The 18526-nt window shown below is 40.4% G+C and overlaps 1 protein-coding gene across 1 annotated transcript in view; it reads right to left on the bottom strand.

The window, feature by feature from the left end:
• ANTXR1 (ANTXR cell adhesion molecule 1) overlaps positions 1 to 18526 on the bottom strand; it is a 219499-nt gene that overhangs the window by 125230 nt on the left and 75743 nt on the right. The window contains exon 10 of the mRNA XM_021699264.1: positions 8895 to 8993. Within this exon, the coding sequence (XP_021554939.1) occupies positions 8895 to 8993 (99 nt within the window). The remainder of the gene's footprint in view (positions 1 to 8894; positions 8994 to 18526) is intronic.

The following is an 18526-nucleotide window of genomic DNA, read 5'->3' on the forward strand; positions in this document are numbered from 1 at the left end:
CCAAATCGCTTCTACCTCCAGCCCTCTAGGTGACCTTGGGCACTTCTGAGTTTTAGTTTCCTACTTAGCAAAAAGGGATACAAATAACTTGTCCCTCACTGGGGTGCTGTGAGGATGCAATGAGATAGTACAGGGAAGGCCCAGGGTAGGTGCTCAGCAATCAGTAGCTGCTATTATTTCTTAGACGAAGCTCTCTGGAGAGTCTGATGTTATTTATGCACCACAAGAGGAGATGCTCCTTTATGTCTCTTCATTCCGAGTTGCCCTAAGTGACCTTCCACCATCTTCTTATGACATCAACCCCTCAGGGATGCATCCAAATTGCACTAAGTACTTTTGACCAAAAGATGCAATACTCTAACCAGTGAGAAAGGAAACAATAGGCTTTTGTTTGGGAAGTTTGTCTTCTTCCCTCCCCATCTGCCATCATAGGTGCATTTCCATGATCTCCTTAGGGTGCCCACAGCAGCCCCAGGGCCCACATGTTTTCTAAGATGAAGTATAGTTTCTGGATAATTGGACAGATTTTTAAAAACAAACACACTCGAACTTCTGCATTCGAGTGAGTGTTGTCTCTCGTCCTCTCGGGAAGCTGAACCCCTCTTTGGGACTCTTAGAACTGCCTTCATGACTAAAGTTCATTTTGAAAAAGAATCTTCAAAGGGGGCAAAGTTTTATCCTTTGAGAGTGAACAAAAAGTAAACCAGAGCCATGCCTAGTGAATAGGATTGGAGATCAAGCTGGGAAATAACATTTTGCAGCAAAAAATATAAGTGTGCCTATAAAACCAGGAAACTGATTTCTCACATGGCCTATAAATTGAATTTTAGTGAGTTTGTTAAAAATCGGTTTCTGTGTTTATCGTCATACCTCCTACCTTGCCACACAGCCCCAGGATAGTCTAGCATGTTTTATATTATTGCATTGATAAAAAGCCCATTTTTAATTTACTGTTCATTAAGATGGATCATTTCTCAGCTTATACCCCAGTGTCTCCTTTTCAGCATTCTAATCTCTCTGCAAATGGATTTCCAATTGAAAGTGGATCTTTTCTTGGCACAATATGTTGAATACTGGAGTAGGAAAAAGTGCAGCCAGAATAAATAAAGTTTGTGTGAGGATTTCCAAGATATCTTCTTGGCCAGGGGTGAGTTCAGCCTGGTGACTGGAGAGCTAACCAAATGCTAAACTGAAGATGTGTGCTAGGAGTACATAATTAACAAGGATTTTAAAATTAAATTTTAAACAGCTGTTGTGGATTTTTTTCTTGTTACATACGAGACATATGATTGTAGAAAACTTAAAAGAAAAAATTAATAGTGGTCTCATTCAGAGGTAACTACTGTTAACATTTTGATGTGTTTTCAAGTCTCTCTCTGCATAAAAGTAGGTGTATAAAACAGAAATAGCATGGAGGTATTGTTTTGTAACTTTTGTAACTATATTATTAACATTTTCCCACATCAGCAATTGTTCTTCTTTCCCTTCTTCACAACATTAATTACATAGGGGTAAAGTATCATTTATATAACAGATTTTCTATTGTTCAACATTTATATTTTTTCCATTTAGATATTTTGGTTTCCTTCCTTCCTTCCTTCCTTCCTTCCTTCCTTCCTTCCTTCCTTCCTCTCCTCCTCCCCCTCTCTCCCTCTTTCTCTTTCTTTTTCCTTTTGCTATCATAAGCAGAATCAGGATGAACATTCTTGTAGCCAAGTCCTTGTAAATATTCCCAATCATTTCCTTTTGAGGAAGTCGAAATGGAAATTCTGGGTCAAAAATATATAAAAGCAGTTGCTTCATTTTAAGAATTGCCTTTTAAAAGATTTAATGGTGTCCCAATGATGAATGAAAACACCTGTTCCCCTGTATTTTTTGCCAATACCGGGCATTGTATTGTTAATCTTTGCCAGGTTGATAGATTATTCAATTTGCATGTCTTTGGTTACAGTTAGCATTTTCCATATGTTTGCTGACCACTATTGTTCTTGTAAATTTCCTTTTCATAGCTTTCATCCACTGATGTGCTCACCTTTTTTTTCTTTTACTGATTTTAAGAGCAGTCTGTATGTTAAGGTTATTGACTCTTTTTTATATGTCTTTTAAATAATTTTGCTAGTTTTCTGTTCCCTTTAGATTTTGAGGGGACGGTAACAGAAAGATAAAAAATATGCACCCAAACTATTAAATTTTCCCTTTATTCTTTCTCGCTCCAGTGTTATGCTTAAAAAGCCTCTCCCTACTAGACAATGACGTAAATATTTATTTTTGTTTCCTTCTAGAACTTTTATAGTTTCATGTTCACATTTAAATTTTTCATCTGGAATTTGTTTCGATGTAAGGTGTGAGATAGAAATCTCACTGAATTGTTTTTCCAAGTGGTTAGCCAGTTGTCTCAACACCATTTTGGGGGAATAATCCATTCTTTTCCTGTTGAATAGAAGGTCACTTTATTTTATATCAAATTCACATAAGTGTTTGGCTCTGTTTATGGCCTTTGTTTTTCCTGTTCCAAAGCTCAGTGTGCCTTTTGTAGCACCGGTTATACATCGTTTCAGTTACCAATTACCGCAGCTCTTTTATGCATCTTAAAAATCAGCTATGGCAACTTTCCACATTTTTCTTGGCCATTCTTGAATGTTTATTCTTCCTTATAAAGTTTAGAATTATTTTGTTAACTTAAAAAGTCCCATTGGGGCCAACAGACACATGAAAAAGTGCTCAACATCGCTCGGCATCAGGGAAATCCAAATCAAAACCTCAATGAGATACCACCTCACACCAGTCAGAATGGCTAAAATTAACAAGTCAGGAAAGAACAGATGTTGACGGGGATGCGGAGAAAGGGGAACCCTCCTACCCTGTTGGTGGGAATGCAAGCTGGTGCAGCCACTCTGGAAAACAGTATGGAGGTTCCTCAGAAAGTTGAAAATAGAGCTACCATATGATCCAGCAATTGCACTACTGGGTATTTACCCCAAAGATACAAAAGTAGGGATCCGAAAGGGTACGTGCACCCCGATGTTTATAGCAGCAATGTCCACAATAGCCAAACTGTGGAAAGAGGTAAGATGTCCATCGACAGATGAATGGATAAAGAAGATGTGGTATATATATATATACAATGGAATATTATGCAGCCATCAAAAGGAATGAGATCTTGCCATTTGCAACGACGTGGATGGAACTGGAGGGTATTATGTTGAGCGAAATAAGTCAAACAGAGAAAGACATGTATCATATGACCTCACTGATATGAGGAATTCTTAATTGCAGGAAACAAACTGAGGATTGCTTGAGTGGGGGGTGGGGTGGGAGGGATGGGGTGACTGGGTGATAGACACTGGGGAGGGTATGTGCTCTGGTAAGCGCTGTGAATTGTGCAAGACTGTTGAATCTCAGATTTGTACCTCTGAAACAAATAATGCAATATATGTTAAAAAAAAAAGAAGAAGAAGAAGAAGGTAGCGGGAGGGGAAGAATGAAGCGGGGGAAATCGGAGGGGTAGACGAACCATGAGAGACGATGGACTCTGAAAAACAAACTGAGGGTTCTAGAGGGGAGGGGGGTGGGAGGATGGGTTAGCCTGGTGGTGGGTATTGAGGAGGGCACATTCTGCATGGAGCACAGGGTGTTATGCACAAACAATGAATCATGGAACACTATATCTAAAACTAATGATGTAATGTATGGGGATTAACATAAGAACAACAAAAAAAAGTCCCATTGGAATTTTCATTGGGATTGTTTTAAAAGTAAATATTAATTTGAAGACAACTGATGTCTTTACAATACTCAGTTGCCACTCTATTTAATAATGGTGAGAGTCGTAATTATTAATTAATACCAATAGCCAACAGCGATTGACTGCTTACTGTGTGCCAGGTCCTGTTCTAAGCCCCACTCCCCACATTTAAACCTCGAAGCAATTCATGAGAGAGGAGCTGTTATTGCTATCCTCATTTTACAGAGAGGGAAACTGAGGCATGAAGCTGTTAAGTAACTTGCCATGGTCACATTTTCCTGGGTGGTTTGGGTCCAGTGCCTGTGCATGAATCTATACTGCTTCTCCGTTTATTTATACTTTCATATCCCTCACCAAGTTTTGTTATATTAATTCTTACTAGATCTCTTGTGTCATTGCTCTATTTCTCCTGGGATGCATTCTAATTGATCATTACTGAACTCTGACAAAACTATTGATTATTATAAGGTAGATATTTATTTCAAAATCATGCAGTTTAATAACCTTCTTATTAGTCTAGTAGTTTATTGATTCTCTTTAGTTTTCCAGAAGGATACAATCAACATTTTGAAGTAATGATGTTTGACCGCCTTTCCTGTACTTAGATCTCTCATTAGTTTTCTTGGGTTATTGTGATACCTATGGCCTTGACCAGTACACTAGTCACAGTGGCTGTTGACATTTAAGTTAAGTTTAAATTTCGTTTACGTGAAATGAAATTAAAAATTCAGTTCCGCAATTGCACTAGCCACATTTCAAGTCCCCAGTAGCCACCTGTGGCTTGCGACTACCATTAGCTACCATTTTAGAACATTTCCATCATCACAGAAAGTTCTACTGGATGGCTGCTAGAACTTTCAGATCAATATTAAATAATAATCATAAAACAAGTTGTCCTGTTTTTTCTCCCCCTAACTATAAAGTGAATACCTCTACGTAGTGATTTACTATTCAATGATGTCAAGTTTTGAATTCACATATCTAGATATGTTTTTTATTGTGCTGAAAAAGTTTTATCCTATTCCTAGTTTTCTAAAACTACATATTTTAAAATTTGGAATGGATAATGAATTTTGATACCTTCTTGGCATAAAATGTTTTGCTATATAAGAGACAAATTCCCATTCATTCTTCAAAATTGTCTTACCTATGCTGGTTCTTTTTAGATACATTGCTGGATTTTGTTTGACAGCATTTTATTAGATGTCTTCAATGAGCTTGATCTCAAATATTCTCTACTTCTAGTGTCTTTGTCTAGTTTTTTTAAAAAATGAAGATTATGTAATTATAAAATGAATTAAGATGTTTTTTTCTCTATTTGCTTTGTATGTTTCAGATATGGATCATCTGTCCTTTAAAGTCTTACAAAACTTGGGTGAAAATAATCTGGCTCTGGTGCTTTGGCTGGATTTTCTTGTCTTTCTTTTCTAGTTCATGCATGTCATCTTCCCCTCTGTCTAATCACACTGCTAAATCCATCCATTAAATTGCAATTCAGTGAATAAAATTTTTCAACTCTAGAATTTACACTAGATTCTTTTGCAGATCTGCTTTTGTTGAATGGTCTTCCCCTTGGTCTTATTGATCTCTCTACACACTTTAAATGTGTTTATTTACATGATCTTTCAAATTGTTCTCCAGTCCCATTTTCTTGCTTGTTCTCCTCTTTCTTTTATCCATCTTCATCTGATTGGGCATGTGGTGCTGTGAGCTCTTCTTCAGTGGGGGCTGTTGGCCGCAGGAGTGCTGTATGTTGGCTTAGATGTGCATTGCCACTGCCAGGGCCAAGGGATCAGAATGGTCGTGGACACGTTCTGGGGTCTGTTTCCTGACTTGGTGCTTCTGTATCATCTGGGTGGTATAACATCTTATCTTTACTCCCTTGCTTATTTGAGTCACTGAGCAGCTTTTCCAATCCCAGTTAATGTGTGGTATAGCCCTTTGGAGCTGAATTCTGCAGGGGGCTCTGTTCTTGCCTGCTGCCTTGCACAGGCTGATGTCCTATGTCTGCATCAGTGTTGGGATCTCGGCCGGCAGACCCCCAGGACTAGAGCCTCCTCAGCTTTGCTTCCTGCTTAGATTTTGCATTCCCTTATTTTCTATACCTGAGGGTTTCCTTCTTTTGAGCAGGGTCACACATTACATTTTTTTAAGGTTTTATTTATTTATTTATTTAGAGTGGGAATGGGGTGGGGGTGGAGGGAGAGGGAGAGAGAGAGAGACTCTTAAGCTGACTCTGTGCTGAGCATGGAGCCTGATGTGGGGCTTGATCCCATGACCCTGAGATCACGACCTGAACTGAAATCAAGAGTCAGACGCTCAACTGACTGACCCCCCCGGGCACCCCTGGAAATTTTAAAATCATATTTCAACCAGAATTTTTGGATCTAATATATTGAATGCAAGTCCAGAAATTGTTTTAGATTTCTAAATAGTTGATTCATTGATTTTATTTTTAAGCAAAGGAATGTGGGAGAGAAGTAGGTATTATATTTAAATATTGGCATTTTGTTTATGTCAGTACAATAAATGTTTAGGGCTGTTCATAGCCATTTAAAAACATATCTATATACCTGCTCTATATCTTTAATTTTTTTATTATTCATTCGAAGACTTAGAAAGTCATGTTAGCATCTTCCACTATAAATCTAATTCTTCAATTTGTTTTTTTTAATGTGTAGTTTTGGCTTTATAGAATCTGCTATTGTATTATTTGTCAAAGACTATGGGGCCTGCACCATGCTTGAACTGGCTGGAGCCACAACAGTCCTAGCTTCATCACTGGGCCATCGATTAATCTTTTTCTGATTGATAATGGCATTATATTCTCTTCCAGTTATAAAATCTAATGCAGTATTTGGGAAAAAATCTTGAAAGAGGAAATACATACTATAAAAATGAAAATAGATAATGTTTTAAAACTTGGGATCTAGAGATAGGAAAGGAGATTGGGAAAAGTAAAGGAATCAAAATTTATTTTATTTCACAGAGGTGACTCAGTAGAGACTGTTACATCCATAAGGTTGAGAGAAAAATGTAGATTCGACTATGTTGTATTTTAAAATTTATTTATCTCTTCTGTCCTCATAGTTTCTTGTTCATATCATTTACTGAATGGAAATGAGCAGGTGAATTAATGAACAAAGGACAAGTGTTTTTTTTTCCAATTACAATATTTCCCCCTTGGGATTTTATTTATTTATTTATTTATGATTTTATTTATTTATTTGACAGAGAGACACAACAAGAGAGGGAACACAAGCAGGGGGAGTGGGAGAGGGAGAAGCAGGCTCCTTGATGAGTGGGGAGCATGATGTGGGGCTTGATCCCTGGACCCTGGGATCATGACGTGAGCAGAAGGCAGACGCTTAACGACTGAGCCACGAAGGCGTCCCACCCCCCCACTTGGGATATTTTTAATAACCGTATGTTTGCGTGTAGGAGAATTGCTTGCAGGATGTCATATGCCTGAGTCACTGCCTTCCTCTGCCCCAAACTGTCAGCGCTGTGCAGCAAGCACAATGAGGCTTGTGGCTTCAGCCAGATCCCTACCCCTATGACCTTTATTTGTTTTTGAATATGAATGAAGTGGAGAGCTTGTGCAGGTGTTTGCAAGTATATATTAGGAAAGGAAGAGAATAGGAAGAAAGAGGATGAGTTGGGTTTCCCAAGAAAGAAAATTTCATAGAGAAGCTGGAAAATAGGGCTTCAGAATGTCACTCTACAAATCCAGAGCACATCCGCAGTTCATGTTATACTAACACAGCATCTCTGCGTAACCTTTCAGGCAATGGCCACGCTGCACCCCATTTCCATTCATCTTTAGAGACGGGCTGGGTCCGAAGGCTCGCTTGTCTAGGAAGCCTACGTAGGAAGGCTTGACATCTTTGAGGTTAACCCTCAGGACTTTCTGATCTTAGATTTGAGATTTTGGCTAAGAAGAGAGGGCAGGTGTATTTGAGCGACATCACAATCAAAGGGAAGAGAACGGAGGAACTCGGAAGAGTGCACAAGTCCAACCTTCACACTATGACTAGTCGGGGATTTTTCAAAATGATTTCAAATCGCATGTACTTTTTGGATGTGTGAGAGCATTTCCAAGTATCAAGAAAATGAACTGAATGTTTCAAATGTTTGGAAAGATTCCAATCGTATGAGTATGATGATATCCGGAATTCCACATGTTTGTAAGGAAGCCAATACCTATCTCGGTTTAAATATTCAAGGGGGTTTTAAGAGGTTAAGGAGGAAAAAAGCCATGCCCCTCAATTCTTCCTTTATAAAAGCAAGACAGCACTCATGCCATAAGGCTATGAGGAGGCCGACCCTAGAGTCACAGCCGAGTCAATACATGTGCGTCTCCCCGGGCTCCTTGATCCTCCTCCCTCCCACAGCTACCGTGGCACAGAGATGTGAAACATTTAGAAGGACACAACGTTACACAAAATGTAGTGTATTCTTACCATTTGTCACTGCAGATAGTGAATAATAACCAGGGCTCCTGGCCATCTGTTCTCCCCATAACCAGACTTCCCCACCTCTCCTGGACAGCCGCACGAATCACATATGTCTTTAAATTAAGAACTTGCCTGCTACAAATGTCTTTTAAAAGTGCCAGTGCCATGATAATTCATTTTTTGCATGAAGTGCACTTTGTTTTCCTTCCATATTGCTGTATTTCATGTCAGGTATTCACTGTGATAAGAATTTCTTGGCCACTCGAGGCAAGAATCATCCAGATCGGAAAAACTTCCAGAATCTACACATGCAAGCCTAACAGTTTGCCTTTTGGTTTATTCAGAATTCATAAATTTAGACCATCTATTTTTCACTCTTACGATTGACAGTACCTAGTCCTTTGTTAAGGAACACCCAGCTTCCCGAGCTCTAAGCACCCAGCACCAGCACTGCCACCAGAGAGAGTGACTTAGCGTGGACATCGGTGGACTGAGACTCAGGTGCCCTCCTGCCTTTCCTGACAGGAACAAGGACAGCTTTGGGGCGAGATAGGTCCCCTCGGGAGGCCCGTCCACCAAGGAAGGCCCTTCTCCGTGAGGTCCCCTGTGGGGGCCCAGGCATATGGCAGGTGGAGCTGGGGCCCCCCTCCCCAAAGCAGACTGAGCAGACCCACAACTCTGCAAGAACTTACTGAGGGTGACTGACTCGTTGATCTTGAAGCTGCAGAGGACCCTGTCCACGTTTCGGGCGTGTCGGAAGCCGTTTCCTCTTACAACTACTTGAAATGATTCTGAAAGGAATAAGGACAAGTCACGTCATCTGACTGCAGTCCGTTAACCTTACGTTTTCCATCTGCCCTGCTGTAGGGCATTTGTTAACTGTTTCGCCAGGCTTAAAATAGTTGGACGCTGGCTCAAGTTGGAACCCAAAACCACGTGGGTGCCTTTTACCACTTACTTACCACCTCCTTATCACTAGGTGTCCACGAGGAAGGCGTACGATGTCTTACTTTGAATTCCTACCTTCTTGCCTCTTTGCCCTTGTTATTCCTCCTACCTGGAATGCCCTGTTCCCTGCTTCTCTGTCCATTCAAATCTCACCCGTCTCTCAAGTCCTGGCAGTTTTAAAAGCTGTGATCCCTGCAGCCAGGGGGCCACGGAGGAGGGGGCTCGCCACCTCTCCTCCAATCAACTCAGCATCTCTTGTGTCCGGATTCCCCTGAAAGGATTTCTGTAGAGCCTGAGGGGCCTAAAAAAAAATTTTTTTTTTGAAAATCACAGTCTTATGGCATCCACAGTCTGTCCTGAATGGTGTGGTAAGGGATTTTGCACTGTCTGGTGCTGGTGTCTTTTCTTCCACCACTAGAGAAACGTTGCATTAGGTCAGGAATTATTTGACACTGCTTCAGGTCCTCCTGTCTCTGGTGGGCATACAGCAGTAGGACCTAGGATTATGTGGGAATGGTTGTACTAAGCAACAAATCAAAATCTTGTTTATCCAGTGGCCACTGTCTGGCATTATCTGCTTGAACGGACGATGGCCCCTCAGTGTAGCACTGGCTTCTCTCTAAACAGAAGAGAGAAGATCACTTGCAGGTCTCTGGCCCTGCATGTTAATTTCACATTACCATAATGCATGGTGAACTGGTACAGGTTAAGAAAATCCCTGTGGTGGGCGCCTGGGTGGCTCAGTCAGTTAAGCGTCTGCCTTCGGCTCAGGTCATGATCCCAGGGTCCTGGGTTCGAGTCCCTCATCGGGCTCCCTGCTCGGCGGGGAGTCTGCTTCTCCCTCTGCCTCTGCTCCTCCCCCTGCTTGTGCTCTTTCTCTCTCTGACAATTAAAATAAAAGTAGTTAAGCTTTGTCCCTGGTAAATTTAATTGATGAATTATTGCTTTTACCACACAAATCAAATTGATAACATTAAAAATAAAAATGACGGGGCGCCTGGGTGGCTCAGTCATTAAGCGTCTGCCTTCGGCTCAGGTCATGATCCCAGGGTCCTGGGATCGAGTCCCTCATCGGGCTCCCTGCTCGGCAGGGAGCCTGCTTCTCCCTCTGCCTGCCGCTCCCCCTGCTTGTGCTCTTTCTCTCTCTGACAATTAAAATAAATAAAATCTTTAAAAAAAACAAAAGAAAATCCCTGTGGAATAAAAATAGTGATCCTTTACAATAGTCTTGCAAAAAGAAAAAACAACAGTGAAATTATTAGCTGAATGTTTAGAAATACTTGCTTAAGTTTGATAGTAACTAATAGTCCATGCTCTATTTTCTTCCTTTCTTTCTTTTTTTTTTTTTTTGGTCATTCTTTTGTGTATAAAAATTGGGGCTTTGGATAATGCTGGGTGGCATCTAAAAAAGAAATAGACTAAAAGTCAGAGGGAAAAGGCAGTATTTGTGAAAGTGGATCCTGAACTGTAAATTGCTATACAATTGGACATTTTTGTTGGAGGATGAATGGAATTAGAAAACTAGACTCTTCCAAAGTTTAATAAATGTCATGAGTGCAAGTCACCTTCATTCCCAGGAAACTAATTTAGAGATCATGTATGCCGAGATAATATTACCGGTTACTAACGGCTGCCTCATTGGGTGCCAAGTCCTGTGCTAAGCCTTGTCTATGTCCAACATCATTTCAGCCTCACCACAGCCCAGGGAGGTGCAAATGAGAAAACTGAGCCGAGTGAGGTTCGGTCATTTGTCCCAGATCTCACGGCTTGTAGCTGTCAGAGGAGAGCGGGGAATCCAGGTGTGTCGGGCATCAAATGCCATGCCCTTAGGACTCGGCCATTATGTTGAAATGGATCCCCATCGTCTTTGACATGTGACCAATTTAGAGACTGATGCTGTGATTTTTAAAAGGTTTATTTTATTTTAGTTTTAGACAAGTTTGCAGAAAAGTGGGGCTGGCCCGGATGGGGAAGCAAGAAGCAAGAAATTGAAACCCAAGCAAGAGAACGTGGAGGTACCGTATGTGCTACAAAGAATACAAGTTAGAACAGAATGCTTTTTGGAAGCATAAAGGACCTTAATAATAAGGAAATTGAGATTTTGACATTTTAAATGACTTGCCCAAGGTCATGTAATTTGTAAGCAAAACAGGGAGTATCCAAGTGTTCACTGCCTTAGTTTTGAACTATGGTAGTTAAGGTCGTGGGCAAATGGTTTTTCAGGATCACAAGTCCTATGAATATTAAGGATTAACATATGCATGTTGATGCATATGCACGATTGCTAAGTTTAGAAGGATGGACTTAATAATTTTCTTTAGAAGTCTGCCAGGCATGTGGCTGATGACGCAGTTGCTTCAACAAGCATTCTATTAAGTGTCAAGCATAGTGGAAGAATCTCATTGTATCTTATTTACTCATTTAAGCCTATAGAAAGTTACGTCTGCTTTTTATTTTGAACGTCAGACATCCAGCAATCTGCCATTGGACACTTTTGCTGATGCAACATGTTTTGGGCCTCACTGCTGTGCTCCTTCTCTTGTTTCCTCAAACATTAGCGGAAGGAGACAAGACTCTGGAAATGGCAGGCCCCGTGCCAAGCTCTCTTCTCTAACACCACGTTCTAGCATTACCAGTTCAGCTGCTGAAGCCTCTGTAAAAAAAAAAAAAAAAGCCTGCCCACATGTCTGCTTGGCCTGACCTCAGGGTGTTTAGAAAGAAAGACAGCCGGAATCCATGACGTGGCCGCGGTGGAAAGGGAACAATTTAACCCCCTGGGCCTGGGGAGAAGATGGGGGCAACGATGCACGTGGAAGCACAGCAGAGCAGAGGCGTGCCCCCACCCTGCTTGGTACGGTTTTGTGCTCCTGCGCACATTTGGGTTCCAGAAGAGTCCAAATGTCTGACCCTGCGGCCCGACTGGAATGTCAGGTCGTCACACATACAAGTTATGTAACAAAACTGTGTCTCCTGAATCTGCCAGCAAGTGAGAACCAGGACACACCAGAACCAGGACAGATGATTTAAGTTTATGTATCCAGAAAGCCCTAAACCCACTTTTCACAATATGTAAAGCTAAGTGTTTTTAGGCAATTGGCCTGTTGAGTGACTGCTCCTACAAGAAGTGCCAAGGGATTGTAGGGCTTTGGGGAGGAATTTCTACTTGAAAATGATCTTTGATCCAATGTTTTAAGATATACATTCTTTGAGGTATATGTTTATTATGATTCTTTCATCACTTTATTCTCAATTATAATTTAAATTTCCTGATGGTAGAGGCCATCATTTCTGTTTCTTTAAAATTTTTGACTGTGCCTAACCCAGGGCTGAGTCAGCCTCAGTATTGACTGAATAAATTAATAACATATCTTGGTATAGAAACGGAATAAAGAAGAAGGAGAAGGTGGTCCTTTATTCATGTATGGTCAGGTCTAATCCTGCTTATTTTTTGAGGTTTCATAAAGTCAATGAATGGAAAGATGCTCAACAGCATTAATCATTAGGGAAATGCAGATCAAAACCACAACGAGATATCACTCCATTCTCACTCGAATGGCTGTAATAAGAGGAATGGACAAAAACAAGTGTTGGTGAATAAATTAGAACCCTCATAGCTTGCTGTTGGAAATGTAAAATGGTGCAGCTGCTTGGTAAAACAGTTTGGCAGCTCCTCAAGAAAGTAAATATACAGTAACCTTATGACCTACAAATTTCACTCCTTCATATATATTCAAGAGAATTGAAAATGTATGTCTACACAAAAACTTGTAGTGTATGTTCATGATAGCATTATTCATAATGGCAAAAAAGTAGAAACAACCCAAATGTCCATCAACTGATGAAGATGGTATTCACCAATGGAATATTATTCACCCGTGAAAGGAATCAAGTTCTGACACATGCTATCACATGGATGAATCTTGAAAACATTATTCCAAATGAGAGAAGCCAGACACGAAAGGCCACATAATGTACGATTCCATTCCATTTCCATATGAAAAGTTCAGCAAATCAATAGAGAGAGAAAATCAACTGGCAGATGCCAGGGCTGGAGGAAAGGGGAAATGGGGAGTGACTGCTTAATGGGAATAAGGTTTCTTTTTGGGGTGATGAAAATATTCTGGAATTAGATAGTGGTTATGGTTGCACAACTTTGTGTATATAATAAAAACCACTGAACTGCACTTTTTGAGAGGGTGAATTTTATGGTATATGAGTTAGAGCTCAATTAAAAAAAAGAAAAAAAATAAAGTCTGTGAATAGTTGGATAAACTTATTCTATTCTGTTCCCTCCTTTTGTTTTTCTTTTTGTTTTCCTTTTTTTTTTTGAAATGTGGAAAACATAGTTTTGAGATGACCTCAATAAAGATCACCTATTATTCACTGTATCTGACAATGAGACATCTGTATATTCTCCATTTGTTCTAGTCACCTTAGACTTCTGTGCAAAATCATTGCTACTAATGTTTCACCTTGCGAGTTAGTTCAAATTTGCTTTCCTATTAGATGCTTAATGTGACATGAAACATATAAATATAATAGAGACTGATGTGTGTTTTTTTTTTTTTTATTTTTTATTTTTTATTTTTTTTTATTTTTTTTATTTTTATTTTTTAAAGATTTTATTTATTTATTTGAGACAGAGAGAATGAGAGAGAGCACATGAGAGGGGGGAGGGGCAGAGGGAGAAGCAGGCTCCCCGCTGAGCAGGGAGCCCGATGCGGGACTCGATCCCGGGACTCCAGGATCATGACCTGAGCCGAAGGCAGTCGCTCAACCAACTGAGCCACCCAGGCGCCCGAGACTGATGTGTGTTAAGTGTCTTCTGATACTTAAATTATTCTAGAACTTTTTAATTTTAGAGCTGTTTAGTTATAACAGCATTGGCTGACATGTAATAACTTGCATATAAAGTATATAATTTGACAAGTTTTGACATATGTATGCAGTCATGGGACAATACCACAATCAAGATAGTGAACACATCCGTCACTCTCAAAAGTTTCCAAGTGCCCCTTAGTAATCTCTCACTCCTGCTCCTCCCCAGGACCGAACAATCACTGATCCCATGCAACCACTGATCTGCTCTCTGTTGTTTTAAGATTATTTTGCATGACCTAGAATTTTATGTAAATGGCATCATACAGTAAGCACACTTTTTGTTTGGATTCTCTTACCCAGTGTAATTATTTAATTTAATTAATTAATTAATTTTAAGATTTTATTTATTTATTTGACAGAGAGAGAGAGAGCGAGAGAGAGAGAACGCACAAGCAGGGAGAGCTGCAGGCACAGGGAGAGGGAGAAGCAAGGAGCCCAACACGGGGCTTGAACCCAGGACCCTGAGATCATGACCTGAGCTGAAGGCAAACGCTTAAGCGACTGAGCCACCCAGGTGCCCCCCAAGTGTAATTATTTTAAAACTCACCCATAACTATTGAGATTTATACATAGTCTATTCCTTTTTATTGCTGAGTATCATTCATTGTATGGATAAACCACAATTTGTTTATCTATCACCTATTGATGAACATTTGAGTTATTCACAGTTTCTGGCTATTGAAAATGAAGCCGTTATAAATATCTGTGTGCCAGTCTCTGTCTGGACATAGACTTCCTTTTCTCTTGGATAAACACCTGGGAGTAGGATGGCCAGGTCAGATGATAGGAGTATGTTTCATTTTTAAAGAAGCTGTCAGGACTGTTTTCCAAAGTGATTGTGTCATTTTACATTTCCACTAACAGTGTATGAGAGTTGTTCCTCCAAACCGAAGCATCTTTAAACGAAAAGGAAGGACCAAGCAGAGAATTAAACAAGCCATTCTAAAGAGGTGCCTAAGGGCCAGGCCTGAGCTCTTTGAGAAACAATGAAATGTGAAAGAAATGAAACCACTGTTCGAAGTTGCCTAAAAGTGTCTGTTTTAAGCATCTAAGGCCAAATGGTAAACAGGAGGCCTAAAACCGCCTTCTTTCTGTGGGAACCCGCCCAGTTTTACCACCAACAGTGGGAAACAACACAGTAGGAATGGTACAATTGCTTCTGAAATGACAATGTTAGGAGCTAAATATAATCTCCTTTTGTGTCTGGACTGCAACAACTTCATGTGTAGAACGGTTGGCAGGTTGCTCACTTGATTCCAATTAGTTCCTTCCTGGAGAACTTGCTTACAGAGAACACTGTGAGTGATTCCAGTTTCAGGCAAACCAAGTGGGACCAGAGGGAACTAAGACTTCGGCAAAGGGCGCGTTTCCTGGTAGAGGAGCTAAACGAGGCAAGGCCAATCTAACAAGGGGCCAACTCTCCTAATTACAGAGGCTAATCGGCAAAAATATTTAATTAGGAAACTTTTAAAAGAGAAGCAGCACGATTTAAAAAGGAGGTAATGTCAAAGGTGCCCTAAAGGCTCTTCCTACCTCTCTCCCTACATGTTTTAGAACAGGAACTGTAAGTACAGTAAATACAGACATAAGCACCATGCTAATAGTAACCATATGCTTGGCCTGGGTATCGGAGTGTAATAGGGAATGGTGGGGAGTATGGTGAACTGGAAAGAGTCCATGCTTCTTTTAAAAAGAGAAGTTATTCAGTCTCCAGTAATCATCACCTTGCAATAAATGCAGGCCCAGTGTTGCTAGATTTGATTTTTCAAGACAAGGGGGAAATCTGAATTTTTAGGTAAAATCAGATTTTTAAATGGTAACAATAAATTTAAGTTTGTTTGTTTGTTTGTTTTAAATGTAGTGTGGATCAAAAAGAAACTGTGTGCAGACCAGAGAGGGCTTGTAGGCTGCCCATTTATAACTTCTGGCAGTGGAGGGGTTCTGGGAAGGCTCTCTCTCCAAATAGTTAAACTCATGACATTGAATGAAATTCTTTTTCATTAGAGCAGATTAGATACTCTCCTTACTCCCTTTCCCCATTAAGACTTCCTGTTAAAATGCAAAATAGTTCCAGGTATACTGGATTCTTTGCCATTTAAAAAAAATCAGCCATTAATGCCTTAGCTGAAATTGAATTAAGACTTTGGAAACTTAAAGTTATAAAGAACATCCAGAGGGGGATTGCATATGGTTACAGATGGCCACTGCTCACATAACTCTAAGGGTGGAGAGTTCAGACCATCCACTCCACTGCTGGAAAATTTTAGTTGTAAATGTTCCATGTGTTAAGCCAAATTTGCCTCCCTGGTTTCCTCCCCAGCTTCTCCATGGTGGTCTCCAGAAGCTACACATAATAAGCATAATAACTCCTTTCCACATGGGAATTCTGTAAATATCTGAAGATGCTCTTGGAAGTGTCTCCATTCTGTGCATAAATCTCCGTGGTTACTTTAGTCCTTCCGCATTCCACCAGCATCTCATTACCACTCCTGCTGCTCTTTGAGCGGCTCTCCGCTACTGTGTCTCATGTGTGGTTTGTACTTTATCTGCACACAGCACTATCTTCCAGAGCAGACCGTGAGTTTCACGGGTGGTTGGGAGGAAGCTCTCTGCATTTGTGTACTCATGTCTTTTCATATTGCTTGGTACATTGTAGACACTAAGAATTGATGGAAAGAAAGAAGGAAGGAGGCTAGGAAGAAAAGAAAAAGGGAAGGAAAGAAAAGAGCAAGCAAGGAAAAGGAAGGAAGGAAGGAAGGAAGGAGGAAGGAAGGAAGGAAGGGAGGGAGGGAGGAGGGAAGGGAGGAGGGAAGGGAGGGAGGCAGGGAGGAAGGGAAAGAAAGAGTCAGTGAATGAATTTTTAGCATTGTTTCCAGATTCACCATCTCCTCTTCTATGGGCATGCCTTTGTCGGTGCCATTTTTAAGATGTGGGACTTGGAGCCATGGTCTGAACATGGAATAATAGGACATGAAATTAGCTCTCTTAACCTGGACACTGGATGGCTGTTGATATACTCAAAGATTACATCAACATTTTTTCCCCTCAGAGGTATTCTTGTTGGCTATCAAGATAGCTATCTTTCTCCTTGTTTTTTCTTTTTCCCTGAAAGAACAGCTACTAAGTCGGGGCTCCCTAAACTGGCATTTGAACCCAAGTTCCACACTTGGCATTTGTCCCACTCAATTTCACCCCGTTATTTGCAGCCTGACCTATAAAAATCTGTGTTGGATCTCAAGTTTGCTTTCCACCTGGTGCATTATCTCGCTGCCTCTCTCAGAGCTCAGTTTGCTGTCAGAACTACGGCTGTTGGTGAGTTGTCGGTGAGAGCCAACTGAGATCATTGTCTTGGGGGAATGCAATTGTCAGCATCGAGTGTCCAGAGCAAGGCAGGCCTGGGTGGAGCTCCGCAGCAGGGGCTGCTCTGGGGGCCCAGGAAGGAATGCAATTCACCGAGATGGGTGGGGGCTGAGCAGAAAGATTTCTGATGAAAGTGAATTTCATCTTTTTCAACAGATTTTTCTAGGGCTCGGTCCCACCATGATATTTTAGAAATGCGGACACTCCGTTACTTCCTGTTTCTTTTTGCGTCCAACACATATTGAGTTAATCATTTTGCAGGTACTCTAGAATTTATCAGTGTTCTCCCTGATTTTGTTTCAGTAGAGAAACACACAGGCATGTTTTTCTTATCTGGTTATGTTATCACCATCAGGATTCTCACATTGACCTTCAATCCTCACTACAATGATGTTGATGATAATGTCACCTTGTTCTGTAAAACAGTTTGCGCTTTTCAAAGCACTCTCATGTAAATCCCTGGGTCTTCGCAGTAGCCTAATGAAAATCACAGAGTGGGTATGCTCAGGTCTACCTGACAGGTATTCACTGCCATGGGCAATGAAATGGGTGCCAGTGTTTCGGGAAAGCCACTTACTCCAGAGAATGATCAGCAATAGACCTTCGGGGAAATCCATAGTAGAACTTCTGGTGTCAGGGTATCTTTTGGAAGTTTCCTTTTCCCTTTTGTAAGTTATTCTGCAAATAGCATGTTTTAATCCTGAGGATTCTCATTCAAGAGAGGTGGGAGCTTGTCTTTTTCAAAAGCTAGGGCTAGCTTCCATTATTGTGCCTTGTATTAATTTTTTCTTCATAAAAAATAAAGGAAATAGAATTGCTTAGTTTACTCTGATGCAGGAAATTATTGCTGGTCTATAAAACATGCAGCATTGCAAATAAGCCAGAGATTTCAAAAATATCTAAAGAAAGCTTCCTTGGATCGGATTGACCAGAGATTTGACTATTTTATTGGTTCTACCGAAGAAATAGCTCTTGCAATGATTTATCAGTTGAATTGCTTTCATCTGTTTAAATCTATTAATGCATTTTCATCTTTTTTTCTTGTATTTCCTTAGTTTAAAAAAAATCTTTTACTTACTTCTTAATTACTTATTTTTCTTTTCCATTTTGTAAGAAACATTACAATCTATGAATT

Source organism: Neomonachus schauinslandi, chromosome 10 (assembly GCF_002201575.2).
Source record: "Neomonachus schauinslandi chromosome 10, ASM220157v2, whole genome shotgun sequence".
NCBI classification, from domain to species: domain Eukaryota; kingdom Metazoa; phylum Chordata; class Mammalia; order Carnivora; family Phocidae; genus Neomonachus; species Neomonachus schauinslandi.